Source organism: Trichosurus vulpecula, chromosome 3, assembly GCF_011100635.1.
Source record: "Trichosurus vulpecula isolate mTriVul1 chromosome 3, mTriVul1.pri, whole genome shotgun sequence".
In the NCBI taxonomy this organism is placed as follows: domain Eukaryota; kingdom Metazoa; phylum Chordata; class Mammalia; order Diprotodontia; family Phalangeridae; genus Trichosurus; species Trichosurus vulpecula.
This window is the reverse complement of record NC_050575.1, coordinates 131,751,053-131,778,678: the sequence shown is the minus strand read 5'-3', so window position 1 is coordinate 131,778,678 and position 27,626 is coordinate 131,751,053. Positions and strand designations below refer to the sequence as shown.

At 46.8% G+C, this 27,626-nt stretch overlaps 1 protein-coding gene across 3 annotated transcripts in view; it reads right to left on the bottom strand.

Annotated features, from left to right (window-relative positions):
* Nucleotides 1–3,893: 3,893 nt before the first annotated feature.
* The window catches only part of LMX1B (LIM homeobox transcription factor 1 beta), a 178,589-nt gene continuing 154,856 nt past the window's right edge, over nt 3,894–27,626 (bottom strand). Inside the window, exons 3-8 of one of the 3 annotated variants that reach the window (XM_036752671.1) lie at nt 17,602–17,834; nt 11,562–11,740; nt 10,741–10,818; nt 10,522–10,588; nt 7,912–8,055; nt 3,894–7,018 (exon numbers count right to left, since the gene is read on the bottom strand). In XM_036752671.1, the coding sequence (XP_036608566.1) occupies nt 6,861–7,018; nt 7,912–8,055; nt 10,522–10,588; nt 10,741–10,818; nt 11,562–11,740; nt 17,602–17,834 (859 nt within the window). In that variant the 3' untranslated portion in view covers nt 3,894–6,860. Of the gene's footprint in view, nt 7,019–7,890; nt 8,092–10,515; nt 10,589–10,740; nt 10,819–11,561; nt 11,741–17,601; nt 17,835–27,626 lie in introns of all 3 variants that reach the window. The other 2 variants (XM_036752668.1, XM_036752670.1) reach the window with 2 other exon arrangements.

The following is a 27,626-nucleotide window of genomic DNA, read 5'->3' as shown; positions in this document are numbered from 1 at the left end:
AAACTAGGTTGCTACCCTTTCTCTGGGCTGGCAGGAGTGGAAGGGGAAGTGGACAGGCTGAGTCTGGGCTGGAGAAGAAGAGGCAGAATTTTGTTGGTGGGAGTGATCAGGGAGGTCTTGAGAAGTACCTTGGTTTGAGGATCAGAGACAGGTAAGGGGATGGGGTGAGCAAGGTTAGAAGCAAGGCAAGAGGGCTCAATCTCTCATTAACTCCTGTTCCACTTCCTCCCTAGGGGATGGTTCTTCTGGGAATGGACACTGACCTCCCTGATCCCCACAGGGCAGGGCTCAGATGACCAGCTACACGGAGGCAGTGAGTCCCCCAAGAATATCCAGTTCAAAAGTGGCATTGAGCTAAAATACAAAGTAGATGCTCTAGGCACCATCAGCCTTCTGGAGTTGTAGGTGACAGATTGTAGTGACACCATCCAAGGCACAGGGCTTCTATACTGTCCTTGCTAAGGCTCTCTCATCTAGTTTCTGGGCTCCTCCTACTGATGGTGAGAGAGGAAGGAGGAAGAAACAAGAAGTAGCTTTTCCCACATATGCTCATGTCTATACTAAGGTTCTTGAGATAGACTGAGACTAGGTCAGTAGACTCCACTCCCCCAGCCTCCCTGCTGTAGCTCAGGATCCACTCCTCAGAAGGCTCAGTGGCTCCCACCACTCCTCAGTGCAAATTCTTGGCTCCAGCCAGGCTGATTTCCCCATTGTCACACACACTGGCCATGTTTACCTCTCTCAGTGCTTCTCAGTCCCCTCTGCACCCCACCTGTCCTGATTCTTCTCTTACTTTCAAGGTCTAACTTAATTCCCACCTCCCCACCCTGTCTTTCCTGAACACTTGTATCCTCCTCTCTACAGTACTTAGTTTTTGCATTGCACAGTTCATCAAAACATCTGTCTTGAAACATTTGCGAATCGTTTCGTAGAGGATGGTCTTGCTTTTCCAACAGGGTCATAGACCTGTACGAGAAAAAACCCTGATGTTCCATCCCCTGAAATGCCTATGGAAATGCTGGGCCTATAGTAGATGATCATTGGGTGCCATAATTATTAGTGGAAAGGGCAATGGAGTTTGAGTCAGGAGACATGGGTCAACTTACTACCAGCTAGGTACTTAACCTTGGGCAAATCCATCCTCTTGTTGTACTCAATCTCTTCCTCTATAAAAGGAGAACTGGAGGACCTGAAGGATCTCTTAGCCTGACAACATTTTGATTCTCTCTTCCATAGGTCTGTCCTCGGGGAGCAGGGCTGAGGCCCAGGCCTGGAGAAAAACAAGACTCTTAGAAGAGTGAAAGATGTACCCCAACCCTGTACTATACGGGTTATGTCTGGTTGAGGTCATTCTTTGGTTGTATGTCTGGGCAGAGGCTGAGGAAAGAGTAGGTCCTTGTTCTAACTGGGACTAGAACTAAGAATATGGTATAGTAGAAACAGCATTAGATTTAGAGAAAAAGGATCTAGGCTTGACTACTTACTACCATGTGACCTTACCCAAGTCACTCCCTCTAAGCCTTGTTTGCTCATTGATAACAGAAGGGAATTGGACTAATTAACCTCTAAGGTCCCTTCCAGTTCTAAATGTTCTGATCCTAGGGAGATGCCTACAACAAGTGGCATTCTGATGTCCCTGCTGAGTTTCTACACACCTAGCTCATATTCAAAATATACATGTCGTTCATTCCATTGGTTGTGGTTCTTCTTTACAGCTTGACTGTTGTCAAATGGGTTTGGTGTGGGGGTATATGTGTCAGATTGCATGCCGTCTTGGGGGAGGAGAGAAAGTTTAGAGCTCAAGGGCTTGTGGAACTGAGTGTTGTGGACTGGTCACAAAATAAATTTAAAAAAGATATGTGAAAGTGACTCCAGGCACCAGGACAGACCTGATCTGGCAAAGCCTTGAGGTGGGGCAAGTAGCTAATGAAGTTGTATTGCTAAATTTGGAGCCAGACTCTCAAGGCTGTGTTGGATTCCTCACTGCTCAGGGTATGCCAAGGCAGCTCTGTCCATGCCAAGGAAAGCATTGTGTCCCAGGTCTTTTGTCCCACGCTCTTGGTATCTTCCTTATCCAAATCACCAACTTCCTTCCTAAGTCTCTCCCTCCTTTTTCTCTCTCTCCTAGATCTGCCAGCCCATCCCTTCTGCCACCATGTTCCAGGCCAGGGAAGTCATTCCTAGAGAAATGGGAAGCTCGTAAGAATGATATTTTGAAGACAAAACCAAAAACAATTCCAGTGAAGGAGAAAAGAAGAAATTGTCTAGAGACCAACGTGGATGCATAGGGAACTCATAAACTACCTTACATTTTTTAAAACCCTGTATAGAAGATAGAAATGTGATACTCTTATGAGTTTTGGAGTTAAGGGACCTGCCATTTACCACCTGGGTGACCTTGGGAAAGTCCCTTTTCCTATCTGGATCTCCGTTTTCTAATTTGTAGAATGGGTGGCTTGGCCTCTAAGGTACCTTTCAGCTATAGGATAGACAGGATCTAGGATCCTGTAACTCTCAGGAACAAGGACAGCTACCAAGTATGAATACAAAAGAGTAACACAGTTGGATAAGAACAGGGTCACAAGCCTTAAAACCCCAAATGAGCTGAAGCTGGTGATGAAAGCAAAGAATAACACAAAAGAGGGGTGAGGGCTTTTTAAAAAGCTTTGTTGGGAACATGAAGAAGATTCAGGATGGGACAGGATCCAAGTATGCTCAGGAAAGAATGGATGATGATAATAGAAGACAAAGAGGGAGCAGAGATTACTGCTGTTTTTTCCCCCACCAATAACAATGACCTAGAAAGAATGTGACAAAAATGGTTAGCAGGGAGTCGGAACTGAAGATAAGCAAGATGGTCGGAGAGTACCTAGCTAAAGGATAAAACTGCAAAAAGAAACACTGTGTAATTATAATGACCAGGCTTAGCAGCTCTAGAAAAAGAAGAGACAAATGTACTTCCTTCCTGTCCTTAGCTGAATTGGGAGACTCTGGAAGGAAAGAAACAAGCATTTATTAAGCACCTACTATGTGCCATGTTTTACAAATATTATTTCATTTGATCCTTACAACAGCCCTGAGGTAGGTGCTGTTATTATACATTATGTATATACATAATATACATTATATATGTATATATATATATTATTTTACAGTAGAGGAACTGGAAGCAGACAGAGGTGAAGTGACTTGGCCAGGGTCACACGACTAGCTAATAAGTTTTTGAGGCTAGATTTGAACTCAGGTTTTCCGAACTCCAGGTTCAGCACTTGTATATACTGTCAGAATAGATCAATAAATTGGTTAGTTCTACAGAACTGCTCCCTGCCCTTCTTTTTTATTCCTCTTGTCAAAGCCTGGCTTATCAAGTAAGGGAGTAGGGAGAGATATATTCAGAAATGAGAGTGATATGAAAACAAAGATACCACTAATTTTTTTTAAAGAGAATATCTAGCTGCTCTCCTTGGGTTCAAGTTACAAGGCCCAGAAGACCTACAGTTGGGGTACTGAAAGAGCTAGAGGAGAGAATTACTGAGTCATTGTGGGTGATTTTTAAAAAATCTTAGAGAATGAGAAAGCGACACAGGCCTGGAGGTGGGCAAATATTCCATTTTTTAAAGGGAAAAGGTTAGGATCTGTTAACTCTAGGGCAGTTACCTTAAATTTAATTGCTAGCAAAATTTTAGAACATATTTCTAAAAGGTGGGTTTATGAGAAAGTAAGCACCACGAGGGCAAGAACTCTGTCATTTTTTCCCGTGGTGTCCTCAAAGTTTAGCACATTATACTGTAGCTGCTTAATAAATGTTTGCTGAATTGAGCTTTCAGAAAAGGAGTCAGCAAGGATTCATCAAGAGCAGGTCATATGTGACATCTCATTTTCTTTTCTTTTTTATAGCTTTAGTAGATGGGTGGATCAGGGGATTGCCATAGATATAGAGTTCCTGGATTTTCCCCAAAACATTTGACAAAAGATTGGATGCTAGTACAGCTTGGATTTTAAACTGGTTGAATGACAAAACCCAAAGAATCCTCACTAATGGATGTCAGCTTGGAGAGGGGTCCCTGGTGGAATGCTCTGGAGCTCTTTCTTTGGCCTGGTATGCTATTTATCATTTCTATTAATGATTTGAATGAATCAATAGATGATCAGACTCGAAGGTGGCAGAGCTGGGAGGGAGAGGTAATGTTGCATCACAGAGTCAGTATCCAAAAAAGACCTCGAAAACCTAGAACACTGAGCCAAATCTAATACAATGAAATTTAATAGAAACGTAAAGTTCCTTTTAGGGGTTAAAAAGAAATCAGCTTTCCAAGTGCAGCACAAGGAGGGGTGGTTGGCTCTGTGTGTGTGTGTGTGTGTGTATGTGTGTGTGTGTGTGTGTGTGTGTGTGTGTGTAAAAAGACTGGTGGGTTTTATTGGACTGCAAGCTCGATATAAGTCAGAGTGACATCGTACACAATGTGGCTAATTCCTCCTGATGCTGCATAAAGAGAAGCCCAGGGTTGGAAAAAGAGGGAGGTCATAACCCTCTCCTGTGGTCAAACTGCACGTGGGTATTGTGTCTGGTTCAGAATGCCACATCTTAGGAGAGTCATTGACAAGCACATTCAGCGGATGGTAAACAGGATGCTGAGGGGACTGGAGACCATGCCATGGAAGGATCCACTGAAGGAACAGGGGATTTTTAGTCTGAAGAAGATTTGGGAAAGGGAAGGGGGAGGAGGAGGGGGACACAATAGCTGTCTTCAAGTACTTGGAGTGCTCTCATTGGAAGAGGAATTAGATTCTCCTGTTTGGCAACAGGACTAGGAGCAAGGGGTGGAAATTACAAAGAGGAAAATTTAAAGAAAAATTTCCTAATAAGGAGGAGGTAGTGAAGTGAGGATTCCCATTCAGAAAGGAGTTGGACTAGATGTCCTTTGAAGTTCCTTCCAGTTCTGAGGTTCTGTGTCCCAGGTTGCTCCCTGTCCCCCAGGTTTCTTCCTGAAGAATGTGTCTCTTTCTTTGTCCTCCAAGCTGGCTCATTCTTCTCTGTCACTGTCTGGTAGTTTGAGGCCTGGAATACTCAAGCCACAAGATTTGCCTCTCCCTTTTCTAGCACTCTCTCCATGCCAGGCTAGAAGAATTCAGTGAAAAAATATGAATACTAGGTCACTGCACCTTCCCTTCACCTCCTCCTCAGCCCCCTGACTCTCTCCCATCCATCTCTAACTCCTCTTCTTAGAGATTGGGCAGACAGGTAGAGGCTGATGGGAAGGAGTCCTGTGTCTATCTCCTCGTAGGCCCTTCTCCTTGGCAAAGATTTTGGATTCCCCTCCCTGCTGTTTCTAAATTGAGTTTCTCGCTGATGGGGAAAGGTGGGCTGTGAGTGTGAGGTCATCACTCATCTCTTTGCAGCTCCCAGGGTCCTTCTCAGCTAGGGGTCAGGAACTTTGTTTCACGTTTGTAAACTGGGGAAGTGGGAGCTGGGCTGAGAAAAAAGAGGAGAAGGGGAAGCAAAGGGAAAAGCTGTGTTCCTTTGGAGTGAGCCCCTCCATCCCCTATCCCCAATGGCCTCAGGTAGCCTAGGTCCACCTCTTCTCCCATGAAACTCCCTCCTGCTTCCTGTCCTTTCACTCTGCGCATACACTGACGAGCTCCTGGGACACCACCACCCTTCCCTTCTCCCTCCTTGCTGTGGATTGAGGAAGGGGATACAATGTGGTACAGCGAGGCTCTAAGCCCCACTGGACCACTCACTCTCTATATGGTCAAGTTGCTTCTCATCTCTGTATCTCAGTTTCCTCCTCTGTAAAATGAAGCAGGCTGGGCTATGACTCTTAGGTCCTTCTCAGCTCTAACATTCTAGACCTAGTGCAGGGTTCTGCCAGTGCCTGAGGGAACCAGTCCTGACACATAATGTCCCAGTAGCCTTCTGGAAACGAGGCAGGCTTTTTCAAAGGTGAGGCTTTGTTGGGGCCCGGGGGGGGGGGCGGTGTGGAGAGGAGAGGGAAGGAGAGGAAAAGCACCTCTGAAATGCCCCTGCCGGGAACCTGCCCCACCTCCCATCTCTGTTTCGACCCTGAAGGGGCAGCTTTACAGGATACAAAGCTAGTGATGTCTCCAAATGGAAAACCTAGAGAGAGAAGCCTGGAGGCCCAGACTCCTCTAGCCCAGTATGCCAGCCTCTGCCCTGGCCAGGCCTGACCCTGGCAGGGGGAGGGAGAGGAGGAAGGAGAGATAAGAAACCAAGCCACTCGACACAGATACGTTCACTTCTCACAGGCTAACTGGCAACTTGTCCACGATTAAGAGTTTTGGGGCATGCAGTGAGGGGTGGGGCCTCTGCCAGGGAAGGGGGTTCTCTTGGGGGCAGGGCCACAGCAGGTGTCGTTCATGAGGGGAGGGGTTTTAAAAAAATATATCGAATTTAAGCTTCCAAAAAAAGACCGGGAAGAGGAGGACGAGGACGACCGGGAGGAGGAAGAGGAAGCCCTCTGGGAGGGGTCTGAGGGCAGAGGAGAGTGTTGGGGGAGAGGCAGAGGGGCAGGCGGCCAGTCTGTCCATGTGCCCTGCCTGGGGGCTCCTTTAGGGTGATAGGTCTCTATCAGCAAGAAAAACCCCTGGACCCAGGCTCCTCTGTGCCCCTGTTCAGGGCAGCCCAGGTGGGAGCCACAGAAGATGGGCTGGAAACCCTGGGAGCCACCTGGGCTGGGCCAGGAGCTGCAGGAGCCACAACGGCTGGGAGGGGCCCGGCAAAGACGGGCCAGGCCATTTGGGAGGGCTGGGCACCATATGGCTGTTGAGTCTGTCTGGGCAGCACGGCTGGCCTGCCCACCTCCTCTACCCTCTGGCCAGCCCTGGGGCTCCATTCTCTCTCAGGATGCGAAGTAGGAACTCTGCATGGAGTAGAGCCTGTCGATGGGGTTCCCTACTCGTGCCTGGAGGGAGCCCACGTCGGAGGAGCCCAGGAAACAGTCGCTCAGACTCGTTAAGGAGGTATCACTGTCAATGTCGTGGAAAATGGAGTCGTTTCCTGAGGAGCAGACACTGGGTCAGAGCCTTGTCCCTTGTCCCTAGGGACCCCTCCCCAGCAAGTATAGAACCACATGGGCCCCTGGCCACTGTATAGGGGTAGAAAAGATAGGATGACCAGGGCCTGCCATCCCATAGGTTCCTGAACATGTAATATCTCTTCTATTGGTCTAGGGACATCAGGAGACCTAGGAGAGGTCTCCATGTGCCTGTACATTCTCCAAGAGAAGTTCTGAGCCCTCCCCCACACCCAGATGATTCTCTTTTCTCTCTCTTGTTTCTCTGTGGCCTCTGGCACACCTGTGGTACTAAGAAATGACCCCCTACTGCCTCCAAATAAGGGTCCCTCCCAAGACTCCTCCAAAGTGCCAGGTTCAAGCCTCCAGCCCCAAGGAAGCCCCCAGAGCCTGATCCAGGGAAAGTCTGTGCCAGGGCACAGAATGGGTGAGGGGGAGGGCCAGTCCTGATTTCTTTTACTGCTATCAGGAGAAGATGAACTAGGTCTGACTTATTTACTGCTGAGTTGGAGTGGCCTGGTTTGGGGTAGGGGTAAAGGTAGGGTGGGCTGGTCACCTGGCACTTCCTAATTTTTGCTCCCAGGTAACATATGAGATATGGTGCTGGCAGTGGGGGAAGGAGCAGGGTGGATTAGGGATTCTTTTCCTGAGAACCCTAGTGGTAGGGCCAGAATCATGGGGAATGAAGGGATGTGGGGCTGGGAGGCGCTAAGGGAGCTCAGAAACATGGGCCCTGGAGCCCTAGTGGTGGGACCAGGAGCCCAGGATATGGAGGACAGGGGACATAGGGCCTGGGACCTTATTAGGAGGGGCTGGGGTACCCTGGGGCCACAGGGCAGTGGGGCTGGTGGCTTACCATAGGGGTTCATGTGGTCACCTGGCATTTGAGGAGGCGTGAGGCCCTGCTGGAAAGGGTCGCTGCTACCGTAGGTACTCTGTTCCATGGCGACAATGGGCTGTTGGGGTGGGGCCAGTGGTGTGTATGATGCCATCATTCCTTCCATTCGATTAGACAGGACCTCTGTAGGGACATGAGAAAGTCCTTCACTGCTCCCCCCTCCCCCAAACATATGCCCAGGGCTGTGCAAGAACCATAGTGACCAGACAGAGACACTGAAACTCATTGTCAGCAAAAAAGCAGGGAAGAATACTTAGGCATTTAAATAGATTGTAAGCTCATTGGAGGCAGGGGTATTTCCCTTTTGTCTTCGTATTCCCACCATCCAGTATAATGCCTGACACGTGTTAAACACTTATTTTTTTTGATTGATTGATGAGATTCTGATCCCAGGACCCCATCTCAAGGGTGCAATCCAGGGAAAGCAGAGACACCACCATTCGTGGTCATTCTCATGAAAGCAGTCCTCTCACTTCTGGAGATACATAACTCCACTTCAGACAAGAGCTTCAGCTCCTTTCCCAGAACTGTTTAACAAGGAAAAGGTTCCCTGTGCCTCAACCCTGGGGACACAGAATCTCAGAGGTGAAAGGCATCTAAGAGGGCATCTATTAGTCAAATCTGTACCTAAACAAAAATGCCCTTTACATCACCTCTGACGAGGATCTATCCAGCCTTCACTTGAAGATTTTTCCAGAGATGGAGAACTCATTGGCTCCCAAGGATTCTTTGGATAATTATAGCTGGTAATTTTTCCTTATTTGGAGCCCAAGTCCATCTGCCCACTGGCCCTAGTCCTTCTCTCTGGGACCAAGCAAGAGTCTAATCTCTTTTATATGAAAGCCCTTCAGCTAACTGAAGATACTTATAATGTTCCTTATAAGTCTTCTCTTCTCTAGGCAAAACATCTCCCACTAACTGATTCTTATGTGGTAGTCTCCAGTCCTGTCAACCTCTTCCGGACATGCTCTAGAGCAGGATTTGTTCTGTAAAACTTGGACTCAGTCAAAAGATCACACCCAAGGACCTAGAAGGCCACATATGGCCTTGAGGATACAGGTTCCCCCACCCCTGCTCTAGATGGTCAATGTCCTCTCTAAAATGCGACACCCAGTGTGGAACACAATACTCCATATATGACCTAGCCGGGGCAGAAGACTTTCCTTTCCCTCCTTCTGGACATTACCAATCCCCCACCCCCATCTCTGTTAAGGCAGCCTGTTAAAGAAGTTTTGTTAGCAGCTGAGTTATACTATTGACTTATTAGTAAGCTTGCAATTCATTAAAATTCCCAGATCTTTTTCAAGAAAAACATTGCCCCGCTATGCCTCCCACCCACCTCATCCCATACTTAGGTAGTTGATTACTTGAACCTAAGTGTAGGATTTTACATTTATCCTGATTAAATTCACCTTATCAGATTTAGCCCATCCTTCAAGCCTTCATAGTGTGGACTACTTTATAGACCTCTGCCCTCCTTCCACCAGAGAACACCAAAACATCCATCCTAGCCTCAAGTCTGGATACCACAGGAAAGGAAAGGACAAAGAGCAGTGGGTTTGAACCCTAAGGGTCTGGGATCAAATTCTAGCTTTGCTACTTACTAGCTTTGGGACCATGGTTAAGTTCTTTCCCTTCTCTGGGCTCCACTTCCTTCAAATATAAAATGGGGGAGTGGTGTTGAATGAGATCATGGATTCTCAATCTTTTTTGTATGATTCCTGTGGATTCTCGATCTTTTTTCTCGCTTCTTTGAGAGTCTGATATGGGCCCTTTTCTCCTAATAATGTTTTTAAATGCATAAGATAAAATGCATAGGATTATTTTAAAACCAGTGATATCCAGAGAAAGAACTACAGTCTGAATGTAGATTGAGGCAAACTATTTGCTCTCTCTTTTTTTTTCTTTTTTGGTTTTGTTTCTTCTTTCTCATGGCTCATTCCATTGGTTATAATTCTTCTTTACAACTTGACTATTGTGAAAATAAGTTTAATGTGAAGGTATATGTAGAACCTATATCGGATTACATGCTGTCTTGGGCGGGGGAGGAGATGGAGGGGGAGAAAATTTGGACCTCAAAAACTTGTGGAATTGAGTGTTGTAAACTAAAAATTAAAAATAAATTTTAAAAATATTTTTGAAAACAAGTTCAGAGACCCTGGGTTAAAAGCCCCTAGATTATATGATTTCTAGAATTCCTTCCCCGACTAAGTCCTTAAATCTTATGTTCACTTCTGAAGTCAGGGCTGGGTCCCAAACACCCTTAACACTCTTTAATAGGCAGCTATTGTGTACCCTATTCAGGAGCCTTACTTATCTTTTTAAGCTTCCTAATATTCTCAGTGCATACCACCTTTCAGGAGAGGTGCTGCTGAGCCTGCTCTAAGCTGGACAGAACTGACCTGTAATTTGTCTTCTTGTTTCTAGGGACTGTGGTTCAGGGAAACAGGGCCCTTGATAAATGTATACATTCTGATCATGTCACCCCTCGGCCTTCATTTTTTCCCAACAGAAGAGGCCTTTGCCTCTTCTGTTTGCCTGGTCCCCTTACCCCTGTAGCACTGAGAGACCACACACACACACACACACCTTGCCCCAGCCGCTGTGAGTTCTGCTGCTCCTGCTGCTGCTGGTGCCTTCTCGCCAGTTTCTTCATCTGCACAAAAGGAAGACAGGCTATATCAATGGAAATGCAGCCCCCACCCACCTCCCCACTGGCCCTGACTGCTGGAGGGGGAGGTAGGGAGAACCAGAGGGGAGAAGTGGGAGGGGAGCTGGGAAGTAAAAATGAAGTAGTCGCTTACTCACCTTGGCTCTCTGGTTCTGGAACCAGACCTGGACCACGCGGACACTGAGCCCTGTTTCAGCGGCGAGTGTCTCTCTGACCTGCTCAGATTGAGAGGAAGCCCCAGTCAGCTCCCTGTATCCCCCACCTCCAAGCTATCTTTTACCTCCCAGAATGGCCCCAAGCTGACTCAGCCTCTCTCATGAGAAATAAACCTTGATATGGAAAGAGCCAGGCAGAGATCTAGAAATATGGCCTTACGAAGGCTTCCAGGACTTTAATCCTCCTATCAAGTGGGATATTCCTAGTTGGAGGGGTGCATTTTCTGCCCTCTTGGGACAAACAAAACAAATCTTATGCATCTTCCCCATAATGATCCTTCAAATATTTGAAGACAATGATCTTGTCTCCTCTTCTTTAGACCTCCAGATCCTTGCTCAGGGGGCATCTAGTCCATACATCAGCATGAATCTTCTCTACAATATTCCTCACAGCCTCAATCTGAAAACCTCCAGGCAGGGAGAAGCCATTCCTATCTCAGGCAGCCTATTCCATTTTTGACTTGCCAAATTAAAGTCACACAACTGTTCTGTCTGAGTCAGGATTCAAACCCAGGTCTTCCGACCTCATGTTCAGGACTGCCCCACCTTGATTAATCAGAAAGAGAGAGCCAACTTCCAGGCCTCTCTGCCCCAGGGACACAGGGACTCTTGGAGGGTCAGCTGAAGAGGGAGGGACAGGGTAAGAGCCTGCATTCTCCCAAGTCAGGATAGGAGGGAGTATGACCAGAAAAGAAGAGGCAGTCTCTGTTACTGGCATAGCAGAGGTACCTGAGAGGACTTACCTTTCGACAGGGCTTGGAGGAAACTTCAAAGGAGGCCTTGAATGCTCTCCTCTGCTGTGTGGTGAGGATGGTCCGGGGCCGCTTCGGCCTCCTAGGATCCTTGCCATCATCACTGCCTTTGCCCTGGCCACCCTGGCCTTTGGCTGGCTTCACGTCACCGTCTTCCTCATCACTTTTTACTGCAGGCAACACATTGGGGACATAGTTAGGGGCCTGTGAAGCCATCTAGGAGTAGGAAAAGATGGATCCAGGAAGAGGCACATTCTAATAAACCACCGTAGTCCTAGATAAAGCTTCAGAGTCAACTCCCTGGTCCCCTCAGACAGTGGCTCCAACTGGTCAATCTGCTTCTCCTATTTGAGTTTATTTCTCCATCTGAGATGGGCAGTGGGGGAAAGTATTAACAATAACTCTAATTCCCATTTCTCCAGTGCCTTACAAAACACTCGCCTCACCACTATAAGAAAGAGAATAGCACATACGTCATTATCTACATTTTACAGATGGGAAACTGAGGCTCTGAGAGAGGAAGGGGGTGTCCATGGTCACACGGCTATGAAGCTTCAGGGGCAGAGCTTGAACTCAGGACCAAGGCTCTTCCCCCTATGCTAGTCTGTTGTGGCCTCCCTTTTCCCCCTAAAGGCCTCCCTACCCCCAATACCAGGGTCAGAGACCAAGATACCCAAGGGGAAGTCACAAGGGCTTCCGTGAAGACTCTGGAGGAATAGATGATTGACAGGGAAGAGGCACACTCATATAGACATAAATACATAAATTCATTTGCACAAATAATGTCATTACATCAAGGACCTGTGATTATGTCAGAAACTCTCCCCTCACAAGATCACCTTTTTATCTATCATCTATAACTTACTGTCCATAACACAATGCATATTCCTATGCCCACGTACATCCATCCATCCATGTACATACGTATAATGTACATGTCTATGCTGTCATCCATTTCTCACCTGGCTGCACTACTCTGAGAGCATGCCCCAGGAAGCTTCGTTATCGGGAAAACCTCATCATCCTGTAACATCTCATCTCCTTGCTACTCCACCTCATCATTATCTTCTGCCTCTGATTGGAGGGCGAAGGTGAAAGCCCAGTTCAGACATCTCCCCATGTCTCACCCAGCTGTACTCTCTGGAGACTTCTCTGATTGACTTCTCCATCATGATCTACCATTGGCTACCATCTCTTCTTGCACTCTGCCACTTTGAGCATTTTTGTGGGTTTTTCCCCTGTTAGACAGTAAGCCCCTTGGGGGCAGGGACTATCTTTGTTTTTCATATTTGTATCACACTGCCTGGCACACATTGTTATTACTCAGCTATTTCAGTCATATCCAACTCTTTGTGACACCATTTGGGTTTTTCTTGGCAAAGATACTGGAGTGGTTTGCCATTTCCTTCTCCAGCTCATTTTACAGATGAAGAAACTGAGGCAAACAGGGTTAAGTGACTTGCCCAGGGTCACTCAGCTAGTACATGTCTGAGACCAGATTTGAACTCAGGTCTTCCTAACTCCAGGCCCTGTGCGCTATCTACCCAGCTGCCCCACCTGGCATATAATGGATGCTTAATAAATGTTTATTGACTGACTATCCCTCACTCACATATACACATGCAGATTTGACTACACATCAACACAGAAACCCTATGTGGGTTATACTCAAACACATAAATTTACAGCTGAGGACATCAGAGCAGGTTTCAACCAATCAATAAACATTTATTAAGCACCTACTATGTGCCAGGCACTGTGCTAAGCATTGTGTTTCATGGAGGAAGTGATGTTTGAGCTGAGCATTGAGGGGAAGATAGGACAGAGAGAGATTTGGCACAGAGTAAGAAATGTGGGCAAAATTAAGGATGCCAGAAAATGAGGGGGACAGCCAACAGTTCAAAGTGGCTACAGCAGAGGGTGTGTGGAGGCAAACAGTAGGAGGGAAGACTAATAAAGTGGGTTAGGGGCAAATTAGGAAGGACCCTGAATGTCAAATTAAGGAGTTGGCATTTTATTCTCTAATGGGAAGAGCACTGAACCAGGACCTGAGTTCTGAGTTCTGTCATCTACTACCTGTGTATCCTTGGGCACATTTCTCCGGACCACAGGTTCCCCATCTGTAAAATGAGGGGGTTGGATGAGATGACCTCTAAGGTTTCACCTAGCTCTAGTTATGTGTGATCCTAATAGGGAATCACCGAATACTTGTGAGCAGAAGAGAACTGGGTTCAGGCCGATACAACAGGAGATGCATCTGTAGGTGCTTTGGAGGGAAGAGACTAGAGGTTGGGCTACCAGTTAGGAATGGATTAAAATAGTTCAGATGAGAAGTGATGAGAGCCTGAACTAGGGTGGTAGCAGTGTGAAGTGAGAGAAGGGTACCCATACTGTGGTGGTAGAATTGTTAAGACTTGACAAGGGCGGGTAATGGAGAAGGGATTATGATGGAAGATCCCAGGCTTTTGGGCTTGTGTTAGTGATGCCCTCAACTGGAATAGGGAAGCTGACATGTTTGTTTTAGTACATGGTGAAAGTAGAGAGCATCTCTGGGGCCATTTCCAGCAGACAGAAATGTGGAAGTGGTTTTGAAGGAAGAAAATGAAGAATATAGCTTGGTATTGAAGGTAGGGTGGGAGTTGAGGGGCAGAGAAATTGAAGTGAATTGAGAAATGTGGGATGTCCTAGGCAAAAACCCACTTTAAAATATATGTCCTTCATCCAGGCCCTCCCACCACGTGCAATGAAGTTAATATTTATTAAACTTGATGGGTACTGGGATACAAAAACAAAACAATCCAATAATTCTTGCCTCAAGGATTAATGCATTTTCTTGGGGTTTGGGGTGAGAGAGAGGACCCTCAGCTACACTATCAATCGCATTCTAGGCACAGCTTGTGCAAAGGCACTGAGATGGGAAATGGAATACTGAGTTAGGAAATATTGAGGCCAGTTTAAATGCAACATAGAATGTGTGAAGGAGAGAAATATGAAATGATCTGGAAAGGGAAGCAGGAGCCAGATTGTGGAAGGCCTTCGATATCAGGTTGAAGAGTTTATATTTTATACTTACAAGTAATAGGGAGCCACTAAAGACTTTTGAGTACATCAGTGACGTGTTCTGACCCATATCTTAGGAAGTTATTTTGTCAGCTGTGTCTCAGTGCATTTGGAGAAGGGAGTGAGGAGGCGGAGAGACCAATTAGGAGGTTGTTATAATATTTCAGTTAAGAGGTAACAAGGGCCTGGGCTAGGGTAGCGTCTGTATAAGTGAGAGGAGATGCTGCCAGAGGCGGGATGAGCAGGACTTGACAAGTGATCGGCAGCTACAGAAACCTGTGCTCATTTGTGGGTGAACACAGAGAGATGAGAGACTCCTCTTACCCACGTGGAGTTCACAGTTCAGAGGAAGGATGTTCACACATAAGCACACATGACATGGACACGGATAGAGTATGTTCTTTCCAAATCATGGTTTAGTTAATAGAACACTAGGCTCAGTGTCAGAAAACATGGGTTTGAGTCTTGGTTCCAACTTCCTGGCTGAATGACTACTGACAAGTCATAAGCCCTCTCTGAAGCTCCACGGCCTCTCCTGTAAAGAGAAGGCCTGTCTACCTCACAGGGCTGTTGTGCTCTGAAAATCTTAGGGAAAGAGAGCCTATTATTGCTCATCTATGCTAATCTATGTATATATATATATATATATATATATATATATATATATAAAACATATATATATACATACATACATATATATTTAAAAGCCTTAAGGAGCATAGAACCTAGACTTTGGAGGGTGGGAAAGGGAAAGAGGGGCTGGATATTAGAATCAGCACATCTATTTCCTGAGTTCCTTCTGGGAGCTAGCAGTAGTAATGGCCCATCCTGACCAGGTTTGGAGCCAGGAATTCATAGGATCGATATAACAACGATCATTTACATTTATGTAGCGCCTTACAATCTATAAAGCGCTTCACAAACATGACTTCACTCCTTCTTCACAACAACGCCGGGAGGTTGGCAGGGCAAATTTATTGTCTCAATTTTACAGAGGAAACCAAAGCTCAAGAACCTTAAGCTCCTTAACTGAAGTAATACAGAGAGGAAAGAGTAGATCTGAGACTTGACCTAGGTCTTCAGCTTCACTGGAGAGGTTGTATGGGCAGCTAGATGGTACAGTGGATAGAAAACCAGGTCTGGAGTTCAAATCTGACCTGTACTACATGTACTAGCTGAGTGACCCTGGACAAGTCACTTAACCCTGCTTGCCTAAGTTTCCTCATCTGTAAAATAAACTGGAGAAGGAAATGGCAAACTACTCCAGTATCTTTGCCAAGAAAACCCCAAATGAGGTCACGAAGAGTCAGATGCTACTGAACAACAATTACAAAAAAAGTCAAATAGTCTGACTCATTTTACAGATGAGAAAACTCAAGTCCAGAGAAATAACCTGCTCAAGTAAGTCACCAGGCTGGGTCTTGAGCCAATATTCTTGCTCTTTTGAGTAGATATGTTAGAGAGAAACATATGCCGAGGCAGCTTCTGCTCCTCTCCTCCCTTTTACGTATAGAATTGACCTCTCTGAGAGTTGGCTCAGGATGTCTCCTATTCCCCACCCTCAATCTGTCCATATATGAAGGTTTGATGTCAGTAGAGAGCAGCCTTCTTTCTGCAACCTGGCACATTCTATCCCTCAACTGATTTAAATCAAAGCTGCAGGTTCAACTGTATCAGGAAGTCTTAAATTAGCCCTCCCTTTGGTCACTCCTTTACATGCTCTGAGCTCCTGGAGAACTAAGACAGCCAGTGTGTCTCACATTGCCCTGTACTTCCCTTGGTTCAGTTCCATCATTTTCCCCCTGTGGTGCTGTGTGTCCCCTCCACAAGCCTCAGACTCTCAAGGTAGAAGGGTTCCACAGGGCCTATTACCCAATGCCCCTTCAGCTCCCCCTCCCCCCAACTAACGCAGGTGCCCTCTATTGTGCCAGTGAAACAAAACTTAAAGATCTTTGTTGATAGGGAACTCACTACCACACAATAAAGTCACTTTTAATGTCAGGCAGCTTTCATTATTAGAATGTTCTTAATGTGAAGTGAAATCTTTCTCTTTATAAAGGAGCTAATTTCATTGACTGTCTCAAAAATACTTAAAATCATGTTTCTCCTACATTCCTCCTTACCTAGGCAAAACATTCTCCATTCTTTCAACCAGTTGAGAGGCTGGAGCAACCACATCCTGACTGCTGCATCATTATGTCAGTGCTCTTCCAAAAATGTGTTGCCCCTCATATGGACACAGCATTCCAATCTGATCTGACCAAGGCAGAAGTCAGTGGAACTAGCCTTAGAGTCAGTTGCCCTGAGAGGCAGTCAACTTTCTGCTGTTCCATGGCCAGTGACAGGTCCCTGAATGGTTGGGCCTCTAACCAAAAGAGAGGGAAGTCCTTTTTCTCCCAAGCCCATCATTAGCTTACCAGTAGGGATGGAATTGGAGAAGGAAATGGCAAACCACTACAGTATCTTTGCCAAGAAAACCTCACACACAGTACTGGTGTGCTATGGTCCATGGGGTCATGAAGAGACAGACTGATCAACTGAATACTGGACCATAGAGCCTGGAGCGCTATATTGAGGGGCATGTTACCCTCCTATGGCACTATGAGGTCATGAGAGTGAGGAATCTGACAACGGGTTTTTGAGGGAGAAGAAGCCTCTGTTATAACATGGAAGGCAGGTCCTAGTGATTTAAAGGGGCCAGCTAGGCCTGTGGTTCCAACCTCAGAGTAGCGCTCCTAGGGATGTGGCCTGTGAACAGACTGATTCATTGGGTTTGAGAGTCACGGAGGACCAGGCTGGGGGACAGGAAGGTCTGAAGACCCCAGGCAGTGGGCTCTGAGGTGTTCAAAGCCACCTCCTCCTGGTAGGCCTGTCCTCCCTCCTACCAACACTGATCCTCTCCCTGCCCCTTGATCCTCCCCACCCCCATCAGCCCATGACTCCTCCCAGAGGTAGGAGGCTGGGGACTCACCAGAGTCTGACTCATCTGGGCTCACAGAGCTGAGTAAGTCCTTCTCTTTCTCGTAGTCACTCTTGCAGAGCAGCTGGCCCTCCTTGAGCACGAATTCGTCACCTTTCCGAAGCTGCCTCTCGCACACGCAGCAGCAGAAGCAGCTGAGATGGTACACGCATTCGAGGGCCCGCATCACAAACTCCGTGGGTGCAATCTTCTCCATGCAGCCGCTGCATTTGGCTGCAAAAAGTCTGTTGGGGGGTAGGGGGGACAGGAAGACTTCAGACACAGGGTGGATCTCTCCACCCTGTTAAGTGGGACAGAGCCCTTGGCTGTAGTGGTTGGGGGTGGTTGCTAAGGGACCAGGGTGAGTATGCTCATATGGCCCCCTCCTTCAAATCCTTCCCTTACAGAGGCCACCCCTCAATATACACTGGAGCCTTGATCTATGCTTCCTATAATAGGAGCCTCATCCTCTCAAATGAGAAAATATTTTAAAAGTACTTAATACAGTGCCTAGCACATAGTAGATATGTAATAAATACTCATTCCCTTCCCCTTCCCTCTGTTCTGCGAAAAAAGGGATTTATATATGCGTAGATAGATAGATAGATAGATAGATAGATAGATAGATGGAAAGATGGTTGGATGGATGGATAGATATACATATAGATAGCTATATATCTGTATATGTGTATATAATACATATGAGGATATGAGGAGTCTCTCCCAAGGGCCTCCCCTGACCTCTGGCCTTCTCACGTATTATTGGAGTTGGAAGGGATCCTAGGGAATATCTAATCCAAACCCCTCATTTAACAGGTGACATAACTGAGGCCCAAAAATGGGAATGGCCTGTTCAAGATTACATCTCTAGGAAGCAGGATGCAGCCAGGATTGGAACTTGAATCTCCTGGCTCTCATTCCATTGTTCCATTCACTAGGTGGTGGGACTCCGGGTGGCCCCCAGGGACTTGCCTCAGGGTCACTGTGAGCTGAGAGACAAGTGAGAAGAATTCCCTGACCCCTAAAACCTCAGAAGTATCAGGAGTGGATAGATTGCCCTACCTTCACTTCATGCAGGAGCTAAGAGGATGGAGGGAAGGGAGGATGGATGGAAGGAATGATATGGAAGAAAACAGCAAGAATATGAGTGGCCCATAACGAAGATGCTTGTGCCTCCTCCTTCCTGGAAAAGAGGCAGGAAGCTACTGGGGCAGGATGGTGCATACACTGGCAGGGGCAGTTATTGCGGAAAGTTTTTTTCTTTGATACAAGGGGGAAGACAGGTGTCAAATTTTAAAGACAAGAAAGAGGAAAGATTTCTGGAAATGACTGCTATAGAAACAAAAGGCATCAACAAAGCTTATTTTTAATAGTTCTTTTCTGCTGTTCCAAGTTTGTTTCATTACAAGAGTGGGACAGGAATTCATGGACCTGGCCAGGAGCCCCTCAACCCAGGGTGTGAAAAATCCACCCCCTCACTCACACATGTCATAACCAGTGGATAGAGCACTGAGCCTGGAAGACTTGAGTTCAAATCTGGCCTCAGGCACTTACAAGCTGTGTGACCTTGGGCAAGTCACTTAACTTCTGTCTGACTCAATTTCTTCTACTATAAAATAGGGATAATGATAGCACCTACCTCCCAGGGTTTTTGTGAAGGCTAAGATAATACTTGTAACGCATTTAGCACAGTACCTGATACATAGTGGGAACTTGAGTCAATCAATAAACATTTATTAAACACCTTCTGTAGGCCAAGCACTGTACTAAATGCTGGGGATATAGAAAGGCAAAAAGCCCTAAAGGAGTTCACTAGCTAATGGAGGAGCCAATATACAAACAAATACATACAAAACAGCTCTATACAGGATAAATAAGAAATAATTAAAAGAGAGAAAGCATTGGCATTAGGCAGGGTTAGGGAAGGCTTCCTGTAGGAGGTGGTCTTTTAGTTGGGACTTAAAGGAAGTCAGGTAGTCCAGTAGACTGAGTGGAGAAGGGACAGTATTTCAGACACGGGGGACAGCCAGAGAAACTTCAGGGAGCTGAGAGATGGACAGTGTTGTTTGTGGAACAGCCAGGAAGCCAGTGTCACCGGATGGAAGAGTACGTGTTGGGGAGTAAGGTATAAGAAGACAGGAAAGATAGGAGGCGGGTAGGATATGAAGGATTTTTAATTCCAAAACAGCATTTTGCATTTGTTCCTGGAGGCAATAGGGAGCCACTGAAGTTATATTGAGTGGGAGGGAGGGGGTGTGACATGATCAAACGTGTTTTTAGGAAAATCACTTTAGTGACTGAATGGAGGAGGGATTGGAGTGAGGAGAGGCTTGAGGCAGACAGACCTACTAATAGGCCATGGCAATAATCCAGGCATGAGGTAATGAGGGCCTTCGCTAGAGTGGGGGGTAACGTCAGAGTAGAGAAGGGGGAATAATTAAGAGATGTTGCAAAGGTGAAATCAGCAACAGCTTGGAGGGGGTGGGAAGGGTAGGTGAAAGATAGGTTGTGAGCCTGAGGGACTGGGAGGATAATGTTGCCCTCTATAGAAAAAGGGAAGGTAGGAAGGGGAGGGGAAGGGTTTAGAGGGAGAGATAAGGAGTTCAATTTTGCACATTTTGAGATCAAAATGTCCACTGGACATCCAGTTCAAGATGTCTGAAAGGATGTTGGAGATGTGAGACTGGAGATCAGCAGAGAGGTTAGGAAAGATTTGAAAACCATCAGCCTATAAATGGTAATTAAATCCATGGTCGCTGATGAGATGACCAAGTGAAGAAATATAAAGGGAGAGAAAAGAGATAGCCCAAAAGAGAATCCTCTGGGACACCTACCATTTGAGGGCATGACCTATAGGAGGATCCTTCAAAGGAGCCTGAGAAGGGGTAGTCAGTTAGGTAAGCAGAGCATCAGGAGAGAGTGATGTTCTGAAAATCTAGAGGAAAGAGATTATCCAGGAGAAGAGGGGGATCAATAGTGTCAGAGGTTGCAGAGAGGTCAAGAAGAAAGAAGATTGAGAAAAGGCCATTAGGCTTGTCAATTAGGAGATAATTGGTAACTTTGGAGAGAGTAATTTCAGTGGAATGATGAGGTCAGAAGCCAGATCAAGAAGTGAGTGAAAGGAGAGAAAGTGGAGGCACCTATTGTGTGTAAATGTGGCCTTTTCAAAGTTTGGCCACAAATGGAAGAGATATAAACCACGGAAGGATCAAGTGAAGGTTTTTTTCAGAATGGGGGAGACATAGGCATGGTTATAGGCAGTAGGGAAGAAGCCAACAGATAGGAAGATAAGAGATAGAAAGAATGAGGATGACAGAGGGGGGCATCTGTTAGAAGAGACAGGATGGAATGGGATCACTTGTGCAGGTAGAGGTATTAGTCTTGGTAAGGAGTAAGGCCATCTCATCATGTGAGATATGGTTGACAGAAGAGATCGTGGCAAAAGAGAGAGAGCTGAGTGATGAGATAAGGAAGAGGGGAGCAGGGGGAGCTCACAACGAATGACCTCGATCTTTTCTGTAAAATATGAGACAAGGTTTTCAGCTAAGAAAGTAGGAGGAGGGGGAATTATGAGAGGCTTGAGGAGGGATGAAAGTGAATTGATAAATGTGATATAGAAGCAGCAGGGAGGACTCAGGTGAGGTTGTGTAACACAAATTTGTGGTGGGCTCGGCTGGAATGGTTGTGTGGGATTTTCTCCTTCTTCATTGAGCAGAATGTGTGTGGGAGCAAAGGCGGCTGATGGTAGGAGTGATCCAAGGCTGAAGCTTGGCAGGGTGTAATCAGAGGTGTGAGAAGGGAGCCAGGAACTCAAGAGAGGAGGACAGTGCAGTGTTGAACTGGTTTACCAAAGGGTCAAGATAGGGAAAACAGGAGAAAGTGGCTAATGGAGAAGAGATGGCCTAGGAGAGAAATGAAGTGTCAAGAGACTGAAGAGTAGGGTGTCAACGAAGAATAGGGTTTGGTGATGGAAGGCAGAGGAAGAGGTGGAAAACCAAATAGGTTGTGGCCAAATAAAGAGATTTCAGAATTCTTGAACCAGGAGGTGGTGTATTTGTGGGTGATGACAAGATCGAGGGTATGATCTTTGTGTGTGGCTGAGTTGGGGTGGAAGAGTAGCTTATGGGAAGTGAATGGGTTGAGAAACTGGATATTGAGGGTGTTTGAGGGAGAGTCGATAAGTAGGTTGAAGTCTGCTAGGAAAGGCAAGAGTTGGGGAGGACTGAAAAATGGCGAGCCAAGTATGGACTTGTTGAGGAGGGAAGTGAAGTGATCAGGATTTTTACTGGGTGATAGAGATGAATAGCATGAACCTCAAAGAAAGAAGGGTCAGTGAGTGATGGCAGTAAGAGCAGAACCTGGAAGAGGCAATGGGGAGCAAAAGGTATTCTACTATCCTGCTTCAACCAATGAGCAGAAGGAAATCAATGAAGGTGCAACCAGTACTGGAGAGGGTGGCCAGGGAGGCTGTATATTCAGAGGGGAGGCAGGTTTCAGTGATTGCTAGAAAATGGTCCAACGAGTGTCTCTGAGCTCCCTGCAGTGGAAGCCATCCTGCCCTAAGGGGTGACATCTGGCATTGACTTTGAAGCTCAGTGATTAACTGCTGCCCCAGAAGACTCATCTCCATCTCCCTTGCCCTGACCCCAGCCCATGCTTCTGGAGAGTGCCCACCTCTCTCCACTGGCTGGCTTAATATCTGTTTGTTTGGACCTCTGCTTCTTCTCATCCTGTGCCTGCCTCCTGCTTCCAAAGGGCCCTCCACTTCCGCTTCTTTGTGGGCAAACAGTTTGTAATTGTTTTATTACAACTAATTTATTACGAGCTGGAAGCACCCAAGCTGTCTCAGAGAAATTTGCTGTTTGAGTTAAGTTCGGTTCAAGGGATTTGCTCAACAGGCTGGCTCTAAGGAGAGCAGACCTGGTCCCAGTGGGTTTGTTTGCTGAAGGTTTGTCTCGGGGCAGGCAGCAAGAGGGCGGGTGCCCTGCTTCAAGCTTGCTGGGTGACAGATACTGCTTGTTTGCCAACTGGCCCTTGGGAGATCCTCAGCCCTCCCCTATCCTGGCCAGCTTTCAGTCATGGGGCAGGTGCCTTAACCACCCCCTTTCCCCAAGGTGGCCTGTTCCCCAGTTACTGTGGGGCTATTTCTAGGGGCTATCAGCACCTCCACGGCACAGGGAGGGAGGAGCAGATGGAGGGACTCAGAGACAAAGCTGGGCCAATGGAGGGAAGGCAGGCAGGCAGCACTCAGTTACTCCAAAGGAGAAGAAGGCTTTACTACCTCTTGGAGCTTGGGAGGGAAAGCCCCTTCACACACACACACACACACACACACACACACACACACACACACACCCCTCCCTGCCCAGGAAACTTGAGTTACTAGTCTCCAGCAAAGCTAGCCTCTCTCTACCAACTGGGGCTTCCAGCTGCCATGGCCAGGTAGAATTTGGGCCAGAAAGCTTGTGTGGAGTCAGTGATGAGACTTAGGGTTGTATATGGTAGCCTATGTTGCTATCTTACTTCGTGAGGATATTTCAATCTATATGTGTGTGTGTGTTTATGCCTGCATACACCTGTGTCCACATATGCTTGTGTACTTATGGCAACGTATATGTGTGTGCACACATTATGTTTCAGGGTGTCACGTGCCATGCACTCATGTGCATGTGTGCCTGCATGTATCTATGTGTATTTATTTATGCATGTGTACATGCATGTCTCTGCGTGTGTATTTGCAAGTGCAAGACACATACAGAGGTGTATCTATATCTGTTCTTATATCTCTGTGTAAATGTGCTTGTGTGATTGTGTGACTGTGGGGGAGTAGGGCTGGGGCCTGCTCACCTGAACTAAGGGTAGCTGAACCTGGGCGCTTGGGACTCAAAGGGGCCTAGGACACCGCAGGGAAGAAAGAGACAGGGTGGTTTCAGAGAGAGCCAATTATGTATATAGGCACCTACCATATCCTCTAGGCTCCTCAGAGGCCTCCCCCTAAGTCTGTTAACCTCAAGGACAGATGCAGGAAAAAGAAAGATTCATAAAATTCAAAGGAGGTGCAATGCTGGAGAAACTCAGCTCAGTGTGTATTGAATTAAGCTCAGAGGCTGGGGAGGATTAAAACATTTAAAGAGGAAAGGGACCGTGGAGATTACCTGGCCCAGCTCCCACATTTTACAGATGAGGAAACGGAGGCCCAGAGAAGGTGAAGTGACTTGTGCCCGTGGTTGCACTGCTAAAAATGTCAGGGTCAGGATTAGAACCCTGGTTTCCTAATTGCACATCCAGGGCTCTCACTTAACTTGTCCTGCTGTGGGCACTTAGCCAGGGATTGAATTCAGAGTATCTAGCCTAGCAGGGAGGTGGGTCCCCACCCTGAAGAGTCTTGAAGCCCCAGGACCAGGGAGGCAGCTCCTGACCCCTGCTGGGCGCTGGCCTTGGCTTTTGAGGGTGAGAAACCAGCCCCGGACTTTAAATCCCCATCTCTGTTCTTGGAGATAACACCATTTCTAAGAATAAAGGCCTGAGAATACAGACAGTATGGGATTTGAAATCAGAAGATCTTGGAATGAATCCTGGTTCTGACGCTACCTCTGTGGCCTTGGGTAAGTCGCTTCTTTTCCTTTGGGTCTCAGTTTCTTCTTCTGTTAAACAAAGGGGACTGAACAGATGATCTCTGAGGTCTCTTCCCACTCTAACAATCTATCCCAAGCTCCCTTCCGGCCCTAAGACTTATGCAACCATAACACAGTGAAAGCTGGCTGATGCTGGAATCTCCCAAGCTGCGGCCAGGCTGTGGGATCCCACCCCTCCACCCCTCCCCCACCTTTCCTGCCCCCCTTCAGCTGACCACTCTGCTCCCCTATCTTTTATCACTGTCACATGCCTGCGTTTTTACAGCCGCTCTTCCTCACCACAGTTTGATGGAAAAATTTATGAAGAATCAAATTATTGCTGCTAGGAGAGAATTAAAACAATTTTTCATTTACCAAGTCCCTGGCACTGCTCGGCGGTGCGCCACCTTTGGGAACGCCATCGCTCTTCCCTCCCCGCTCCCATCCCTCTTTATGGCCCCGCAATTGTGCGGCACAGATTACGGCTGTAATTTTCCCCTAATCTGTTCTGGAGCCCAGAAACTGTCATCAGAGTGAAGCGCTCCAATGGCATTTAGAATGGCAAGGTCGTAATTTGAGCCAGAGCTGTGTGGCTGGGCCCAAGGTGGTAATGGGGCCAGGGGGTGAGGCACTGGTAGCCATGGACCCGGGCACCCTCCCCCAGTAGTCAGGAATGCAAAGGATATGTCTTCCAAGGATACAGTGTACATGTATGCCCACGGAGGTGACAAAGCTGGGCATGAAGGCATCCTAAACCTGGGGAAGCTGTCACCTGGGATGTCTGAAGGGAAGGGGGTCAAGGAATAGGGTCATGAAAGAAATGGAAGGAGATCTAACTGCACTAGACATCGGATACGCACATTTTGAGAGGGTTCCTGCTGCCTAAATCCTAGGATTTAGAGCTGGTAGGGATTTTAGAGATTAGTCTAATACAGGGGTGGGGGAACCTGCGGCCCTCTAGGTCCTCAAGTGCAGTCCTTTGACTGAATTCAAACTTCACAGAACAGATCCCCTTAATAAAAGGATTCTAATCCAATCCCTTCACTTTACAACTGAGGAAACTGAAGCCAAAAAGAAACAGGAAATTGCTTAAGATCACAGAGGTAGCAAAGGGTAGAGCTGGGATTTGAACCCAGGTCTCTTGATTTCCAAATCCAAGGCTCTTTCCACTATAGAAAATAGGAAGTGGGAAGGGAGAGGCCTCTTTAGGGGCTCAGTTCATGCCTCCTTTTCTCCAGCCGAGTCAGTCACAAACCCCGCCAGGAATGAATCTGCCCCCTCCTTATTTTTCCTTTTCCCTATTGCTTCCTTCCCTGGACTTCTTCCTATGCCTTCAGATCAGGGGTTAGCCCAGGGTCCATGGACTCCTAGTAGATGGATTTCAGGCCATCTATAAACTTGGATGGGGAAAAAATTACATCTTTATTTTCACACTGAAATTCAGCATTTCCTTCAATTATTTAAAAACATTATTCTGAGAAGGGGTCCATAGGTTTCATCAAACTGCCAGAGGGGTCCAGACACAATAAAGGTTGAAAACCCCTACTTTAGATAGTTTTCTTTTTTTTCCTATTTCTTCCTGTCCTCTTTCCAGAATCTGCTCAGATCCAAGGAGAGGTCACAGGGACATCTTTTTCTCATTTCCCTTTGGAATCAAACTTACTTCTGTTGCCGTGGCCAGGGGCCTTGGGAGCCCTGGGATCTCGGGGCAGGGGGAGCCTAGAATATGTTGTTGCATCCCCTTTACTCAGTTTCCTCTTCTGTAAAAAGCAAAGGACTTCACTAGATATTTGTTAGGCACTTTCCAGCTCTAATAGCTATATTCTCTATGTGAAAATTCTATATTCTAAAGTCCCTCCCTAACACTCTAGGTTTTAAAGACACTTTATTCTATGCCTATACGCCATCAGATGGGAAAGAAAATAAATCAATTTCTCCCTTTCTCCCCCTCCTAGTTCACTCTTATGGTAATTCCTATGTATCTCTGGGATTCAGGCTTAATTAATTCTCCTTAGACAAGAGTTCATTGGCTAGGTTCATCTGTCCTTGGTCACCAAGAACATCCTAGTGGGGGGAGGTGGAGGTAGGGGGGTAGGGAGGGGCTTATTTGGGACTAGTGTAAAGCACTCTACAACGTTTGCCCATTCAGTGGTGGGGGCTGAGACAATTGTGGCCAACCCATCAGTGCAGCCAATTTAACAACTGATTTGCAAAGGAAGCTCTGTTAGGCGTGTGGTGCTAATGTCCTTGCAGTGGGGGGTCTATTGCTACTTTCTCCAAACTCATCAACACAATCTATTATTAATACTTCTCGAAAGGCTCTGCTGGGTTATTGCTGCGCAGTGGCAGATACTCGGGGTGTCATCTGTTATCTATATTGCAAAAACATGGGGAATAAAACAAAATGGGGAGACTTTATAAACAAAATGTGTCATTGGTTTGGTCTCGGAGCATCTCCCATGTATAACACAGCAGGGGGGAGGGGGAGGGTTCTGGGAAGGGGAGCTAAGAGGAAGGCAATGTCTGAAGTTAGGGGGCTGCCTTTTGTCTGCTGGTACCACTGTGTAGTGGAAAGAACTGGAGATCTGGAATTGAGGACCTGGGCTCGAGTCCTAGCCTTGGTACTTAGTATCTCAGTGACCTTCCCCTCCCTGGGTGTCAATTTTCTCCCTTATAAAAGGAGATAATAATTTTTGTATCACTTGCCTTAGAGGATGGTTGTGAGGAGAATATTTTCTTTACCTTAAAGCAATTCAGAAGTGTGGGCCATGCTCCCCCTCCTAGACTGTAAGCCCTATGAAGGCAGGGGCCTTATCTAATCTAAACTTTGTATATCATTTCTAAGCCCTCAGATCTGCAAGGTAGTCACTTAATAAATGCTTGTTGATTTGACTCAGTGTTTGTTGAACTGAACTGAATTGAGCCAGTAGTCACCTAAAGACAATGCTATCCTCCTCCCAGACTCCGGCCTTCCTTCCCAACCCCCTCATGGTCTTTTGTTAATTGAAAATAAACCATCTCTTCAGCACCTCCTTCTCATTCTCTCTCTGTTTCCTCTCTTGGTCACTGGGCATTATTTGGGAGCCTGTAACTCCTATTTGTTCCTGGGTGCATCTTCCTGTCTCCCATTGTGGGCTGGATTAATCCCCGATTTTCCTTTTCAAGGGGCCTATTCTCCACGGGGTGGGACGGAATGTGCAGGCCTGACTCCCTGCTATAGCAACGGGCCCTCCCCAGGGTGGCCCCACAATCTCCTCCGGCCAGCCGGACGCCGCTCCCAAGTGGAGTCGCCCCCAGTAAATCCTCCTTCAAGAAACAAGGCGGATTATCGGGGTCGCTTGCAGCAGACTGAGCCCTGGCCCTCCTCTCTACAGAGTCTCACTCACTCAGAACCCTGCTGCTGCAAACAATGAAACCCCACTC